Here is a 7115-nt window from a genome sequence, read left to right on the forward strand (position 1 = left end):
CTCATGTCATCACACCGAATGTGTGTGACTTGGACATACTATGTTTGTACCCTTTGTACACTAAATTGTCAAGGTTTTGGAAGTGAAAGGTTAAGAGAAGAAGCTCCTCCAGTAGATGAGAGGAGTTCAACATAGGCTACTACTCCACACCTTATATTACTTTGTTACTACATTCTCTACACTTGCTAGCCAGCTACTGCGCTTCTGGTGCTTCTCATTTCAACATAGGCTCCTTTGATTATGTCATGCACTTCCACACTCTCAACCACTAAGTTTATAGATTCTTAATATAAGGCATCAACTTCTTCCTAATACGTTGTTTCTTTCTAGACTCACAGCCTGCTTTCACTCTATAAACATCTCTTGTGCCATGCCATGATCGCTGGCAACTTGCTGGCCAACGAGCTATCTACATATACTTCTCTTGCACCTGCTCCTAGTGTTGTGGTACTCTTCTTATAGTGCTTTCTTGAGCTCTATGTCTTCACCACCGAGCTAACCTTGCAAACCGATTTTCTACTTGATGGCTTCTCTTTGTGTTAGCCTTAATATGGCACCAAAATGCTGGTTTGCTATTAATTAATTAGTTACAAAGGAGGAAAGTAATGGGACCTTAGGCAAAGGACCTTAGATAAAAGATTCTAAAAAATTTGATGGGACCTTAGACAAAAGGACGCTTCTTCTAGAGGATTCACGTGAATGATTTTATTTTCTTTTTGTTTTGTTCTTCTTAGACAGCTTGAGCGAATGGGGAGAGAGAGAATAGAGGGACCATGGGCGGGGGGGGGAGCGAGGGAAGGTGTGGGGTTGTGTGTAGAGAGTGAGGGAGGGTGTGGGGCAAATTAGAGAGAGAGGGAGGGTGTGGGGCTAAGAGAGCAAGGGAGGGTGTGGGGCTAAACAGAGAGTGAGGGAGACTGTGGGGCTAAGTAGAGAGCGAGGGAGGGTGTGGGGCTAAGAGAGCGAGGGAAAGTGTGGGGCTAAGAGAGCGAGGGAAAGTGTGGGGCTAAGCAGAGAGCGAGGGAGAGTGTGGGGCAAAGCAGATAGAAAAGAGAGGGAGGGAGGGTGCAGGGTAGCGTAGAGAGAAACGGGTCAGCCTTATTACTATTAAGGTAATTAATTAGTTTCCCTTAATTGATATGTCCAATATGCTGAATAGGGATAGTCAATAAAGACCCCTCTTACCTGCAATATAAGCTTATAAAGCTTTAAAGATTTTAAAAAGCTTCCAAAATCTAGAGATGGCACTCCTTCTCAACAACAACAACAATAACTCTAGGATCCCTTGGAATTGGTTTTGCTTTGATACCATTGTTAATCAACACTTGAAGCCCAAACTTTGACTTGATTGATTATGCTTGGCAAGATGCCTTTATATACATCTTCATAATATCATTTTCTCGAAAATCCTAAAGCATGCTTTTTCTCTAAAATTAATTTCTACCAAAATATTAACTCTAAGTGTTTATAAATTTCTTCCAAAATATTAACTCCAAGTCTTTAAAAATTGTTCCCATACTCTTTATAATTTGAGTTTGCACACTTCAATATCTCATAGAGGCATTCTCATGTCCCCATAACTAGTTATTAGAATTAGATTAGATATTATGTGTGAGGGAGATTGATATATATTTGAACACACACACAATTAGATATTATAACGTACACGAGAATGGACTGGAATGTGTGTCATGTGCAGCCTCATGTGGAGCCCCTTTATTTATTACTAGCAAGTTAGTTATACGCATCCCTTCAAACACGACCCTTCATCATAGGACACTCACACCACACCTCCCCCCTTAGAGAAAAAAACATGGACATCTTTTTTAGGACTCGTATCAAAGGATTGGTTCCAACACCTCATATCAGGGGAATTGTCGTTACATGATCACGACTCAAGAACACAACAAGGGACATGACTCAACACGACTTGACACGACTCAAGAACACAACAAGGGACATGACTCAACACGACTTGACTCGACAAGGAAGAATTGCATCATCTCAAGATGCGATACCATCTGGAGCATTGGGTAGCTACTACCAACATGTATGGTTCACTTGAGGCATTGTCAGGGCTGCATCAGTAGGGCTACTACGTTAGAGAAGAAAATCATTGGGTCAAAAGAGAAGAAGGACCAAGTGACTCTTTATTGTTTTTCTTATGGGTCAAGGTCATTGTGTTGAAAGGCCGACGATGAGTTGGTGTGCTATACCTTATTTGACAAGGAGGGGTGCATTGTCCCATGACAATGCATATGACTACAGTGCTAAATCTTCTACTTACCATCCACAATGTATGAGAACTATGAAATATATCACCAATGAAAATGATTATTATCTTAGAGCGACAATGGCTAACTAATGTTGAACTTGTTGCTTGCTACTATTTACTACTTGAGAAAACTGGCAGAGTACTGCATCACACCATCATGCAAGTGTGATCTAATGCCATTGTGATTGATTATATTAGATAAACAATATCATGCACATGAACTCGATTTTGCACATCCTACTAAAAAGGTAGAGATCCAATGGCTGTATATAGAAGCTAGGAACACCATTAAAAATCACTCGAGAACTACATGGAGAGATGATAGAGTAATAGCCAAATCTACTACAGGGAATAATAACTTTTCTTAAGATTAATTTGAAGAGCATTCTTAAAATTTACACTTGAAAGCTTGAAAGCTGACACAAATAATCTACCAAGAATCTCCACAAGATCTTTGAATAACATGAAGGCAAGGCATGTTGCAACAAGATTAACTGGGGAAAAAGAGCTTAATAAACACTGGAAGCTCATTGCAACTAAGGTAAATTTCTGAGTGTAATACCTTCACTACCAAAACAGTAGTACTGTGAGCTAAATGATAATTTGTTGTAAGCATTACATGTGCATAGATCCTCTTTGGTACTATCATGCCATCATGGACCTTGCATGTTGCCTCTTCCACATAAACATCATTGGAAGACAGAGAACTTCACGAACAAACCATAATTAGCATATACATGCTTGCATGTGAACATTCACAATCTTGAACAGGAAAGTCCACAAAAAGAAGTACTTCTAAGCTGTACCACTAATTTGTGTGGAATTTTCAATAGGCAAGAAGATTACACAGAGCACAACCATGAAGTTGTTCAGTATAACAAGCCCAGCATGATGAGAGAAAAGTAGATTATACCATGAAGATTCGTGTGTTGAGGAACTGCAACCATACTGGAATTTGGGACCTCATGTCCTCTTGAGGAGCACCTACGACCATGTACATAATACCTAATTCGAGGCCATGTAGTTGGCACAAAAGGCTTGTGGGCTATAGCAAAGAGCACAGATGAGCACATGAAACCCTAAAAGTATGAACCATGAACCTAGTCTCGTGTGTGGACTTACAAGAGTGATACGTTGTGGCCGAGATGGCACTTGCTTGAACCTATTCTCTCTAAGAAATGAACAGAAAGGCCAAGGTACTCACGAAATGCAAAAACTAACTGTCCGTTTCTCCACCCATGTAACGTGCACGAGTGGGTTGGAATATCCGTGTTGCCTATGTGGAACTGCCTCTACATACATGGATCAAATTTCCTCGTTCTCTGTGACAGGCATACTGCCACTTCTTCTTCTCCTGCTCAGGCTTGAAATACTCGAAGATGGCGGGACGATGGCAGCTTCACCACCATGCTCAATGTAGAAAATGGCGGGACGATGGAAATGACATGGACCTCTTATTGGAGAAGTACTTTAGGGATCCCTCGCTGTGGTGGGACAATCGTAACACCAAGGTAAGCAACACCGTACACGTTTCTTCTTTCTGCTAATTTCCTTCTTGTGAGAGAGACCATTTGTTTGGCAGACCAGCCCAAGATCCCCAGACTTTAAGCACAAAATCACAAAGGTATCGTTGTGGATTGATGGCTGCTGCAATCCCTCTTGGGTTCGTGAAGAGCTGAGGAGAAGAGGACTGGTGATGTCAACAGAAGTGAAAGATGGAGAGTATTGTGCGGGTAAGGAAAAGAATGACAATGCCAACCACCAAGCAGTGGGTACTGATATTGTGGACTTACTGAAGGCTTGTGCCAAGAAGAAGGATTTGTACAAAGGCATTAGAGTACATGCTGATATTCTAAAAAGGGGCTTGCTTGAAAAGAGCCCTTATGTAGCGAACACTTTAGTCAGTATGTATGCCAAATGTGGTGCGCTCGAAAAAGCACAGCAAGTGCTTGACGAGCTTCTTGTTCGGGACGTAGTCTCTTGGAATGCACTAATTGCAGGATACGCCCAACAGGGGCGGGGTGAGGAAGCATTGAACTGTCTTGAACGGATGCGACATGAGGGCCTCTCTCCAAACGCGGTCACCTTCACTTGCATCTTGAAGGCCTGCGGCAGCATTGGAGCAGTTGACAAGGGCAAACAAATTCATGATGAGATTGTCAGTCAGGGATTGCTGGGAAAAGATATTGTGCTTGGCACTGCTTTGGTGGACATGTATGCCAAATGCAGTGTGCTTGCAAAAGCACAGCAAGTGCTTGATGAGCTTCCTGCTCGGAACGTAGTCTCTTGGTCTGCACTAATTGCAGGATATGCCCAACAGGGGCAGGGCAAGGAAGCACTGAACTGTTTTGAACGGATGCAACATGAGAACCTCCCTCCAAACACGGTCACCTTCACTTGCATCTTGAAGGCCTGTGGCAGCATAGGAGCAGCTGACAAGGGCAAACAAATTCATGATGAGATTGTCAGTCAGGGGTTGCTTGGAAAAGATATTGTGCTTGACACTGCTTTGGTGGACATGTACGCCAAATGCGGTGCGCTCACAAAAGCACAGCAAGTGCTTGACGAGCTTCCTGTTCGAAACGTAGTCTCTTGGAACGCACTAATTGCAGGATATGCCCAACAGGGGCAGGGCGGGGAAGCACTGAACTGTTTTGAATGGATGCAACAGGAGGGCCTCTCTCCAGACACGGTCACCTTCACTTGCATCTTGAAGGCCTGTGGCAGCATAGAAGCAGCTGACAAGGGAAAACACATTCATGATGAGATTGTCAATCAGGGGTTGCTTGGAAAAGATAGTGTGCTTGGCAATGCTTTGGTGGACATGTACGCCAAATGCGGTGCGCTCGCAAAAGCACAGCAAGTGCTTGACGAGCTTCCTGCTCGGAATGTAGTCACTTGGTCTGCACTTATCGCAGGATATACCCAACAGGGGCAGGGCGAGGAAGCACTGAACTGTTTTGAACGGATGCAATGTGAGGGCCTCTCTCCAGACACAGTCACCCTCACTTGCGTCTTGAAGGCCTGTGGCAGCATAGGAGCAGCCGACAAGGGCAAGCAAATTCATGATGAGATTGTCAGTCAGGGGTTACTGGGAAAAGATATTGTACTGGGCAATGCTTTGGTGGACATGTATGCCAAATGCGGTGCACTCGCAAAAGCACAGCAAGTGCTTGATGAGCTTCCTGTTCGGAATGTAGTCTCTTGGTCTGCATTAATGGCAGGATATGCCCAACAGGGGCAGGGCGAGGAAGCACGGAACTGTTTTGAACAGATGCAATGTGAGGGCCTCTCTCCAGACACGGTCACCTTTGTTTGCATGCTTAATGCATGCAGTCACTCAGGTCTAGTGGATGATGGCCAAATGTATTTTGCGAATATGAGCAAAAAATATGGCATCACACCAGACTTAGAGCACCACACTTGCATGGTTGATCTTTTTGGCCGTGCAGGGCACTTCGACAAGGCTATTGCAGTGATTAAGAAGATGCCATCTTCTGATTATCCACCAGTTTGGTCTGCTCTGTTGGGTGCTTGTCGAAAATGGGGAAATGTGAAGCTTGGGAGATTGGCCTTTGAACATGCAGTACAAGTGGATAAAAATGATGTCGCAGCTTATGTCTGTATGGCTAATATTTATGCAGCTGCTGGCATGCAAGAGGATGCAGAAAAGATTGAAGCCATGAGAGTGAAAAATGCTGCATGGAACAAGCTAGGATGTAGTTGATTAAGAAGATGCCATCTTCTGATTATCCTCCAGTTTGGTCTGTTGGGTGCTTGTCGAAAATGGGGAAATGTGAAGCTTGGGAGATTGGCCTTTGAATGAACATTCAGTACAAGTGGATAAAAATGATGTCGCAGCTTATGTCTCTATGGCTTATATTTATGCAGCAAGCCAGGATGTAGTTGATCGGTTGATGTGAGTGGAAATGCTCATTCATTTTTTGTTGGGATATGAGGCATGCATAAAGCAAAGGTTTTGCCCATAAAATGTCACAAGAAGGATATTCCCCAAGTTTGCATTGGGTGTCACAGAACATTTCCGATGATGCAAAGAAAGTTGTGCTTTGTAGGCACAGCGAGAGGTTCGCCATTGCCTGTGCCCTCCTTAATAACTTCAAGGGGCAACTATGCGTGTTGTGAAGAACACACGGATCTGTGCTGGATCCGTGCTGACTGCCATGTTGGTACACCACTTATATCAAAAATAGAGAAGCATAAAATTGTGGTCAGATGTGCTGTATTGTTCCTTAAGGTTGTATTTCAGCGCCCTGACAGTTCAGCTTGAACCAATTTGGTATTGTTTTGTGCAAAGGATGGAATGCTCACGTTGGCACTTTCAATATAATTTTGACAGTGGACGATTTCAATACTTGAATTGGCACGTTTCGACCCACTCTTGAAGGCACTTTATGTTAGCTCACTGAAGCCAATGTGGGTTTACATTATTCCTCAGCTACTGTGTGGGTGTGGGCGTGCCTATGAGTACATATATATGTGCACACATGGGTGCATGCATGTGTACTACCTATGTACATATGAATTTATACATACATACATGCTTATGTATGTGTGTGTGTGTGTGTGTGTATGTATGTATGAATGGATGATGGTATGTATGTGAAAACATATGCATACCCATATATGAAACATACGAGTATGGAAGTATGTTTGGACAACGAGACGGGAAATGTACTTGACCCCAACATTTGCCCCTTTAGGGGACAGGGTTAAGTATGTTAACAATTCACCATTGCTGAGGCAAGTTGGCTGTTCTAATATATACATATTAAATTGTTGTTCCCTCAACTATGCATAGAGCAAGAGGTATCTGATGGGTAAG

The 7115-nt window shown here is 43.2% G+C and overlaps 1 protein-coding gene across 2 annotated transcripts; it reads left to right on the top strand.

The window, feature by feature from the left end:
* The first annotated feature begins 3355 nt into the window (after positions 1 to 3355).
* LOC147603603 (pentatricopeptide repeat-containing protein At2g33680-like) lies at positions 3356 to 6644 on the top strand. 2 transcript variants are annotated; one of them, XM_086796468.1, is made up of 2 exons: positions 3356 to 3783; positions 3855 to 6644. In XM_086796468.1, exons 1-2 carry the CDS (start codon positions 3652 to 3654, stop codon positions 5997 to 5999), a joined length of 2277 nt encoding a protein of 758 aa, XP_086652594.1. In that variant the 5' UTR covers positions 3356 to 3651; the 3' UTR covers positions 6000 to 6644. The 2 variants fall into 2 exon arrangements, with proteins under 2 accessions (XP_086652594.1, XP_086652595.1); XM_086796469.1 differs by having other exon boundaries at positions 3651 to 3783; positions 3860 to 6644.
* Positions 6645 to 7115: the final 471 nt, after the last annotated feature.

The sequence above is a fragment of the Cibotium barometz genome, chromosome 63, assembly GCF_041138505.1.
Source record: "Cibotium barometz isolate CiBa-2024 chromosome 63, ASM4113850v1, whole genome shotgun sequence".
NCBI classification, from domain to species: domain Eukaryota; kingdom Viridiplantae; phylum Streptophyta; class Polypodiopsida; order Cyatheales; family Cibotiaceae; genus Cibotium; species Cibotium barometz.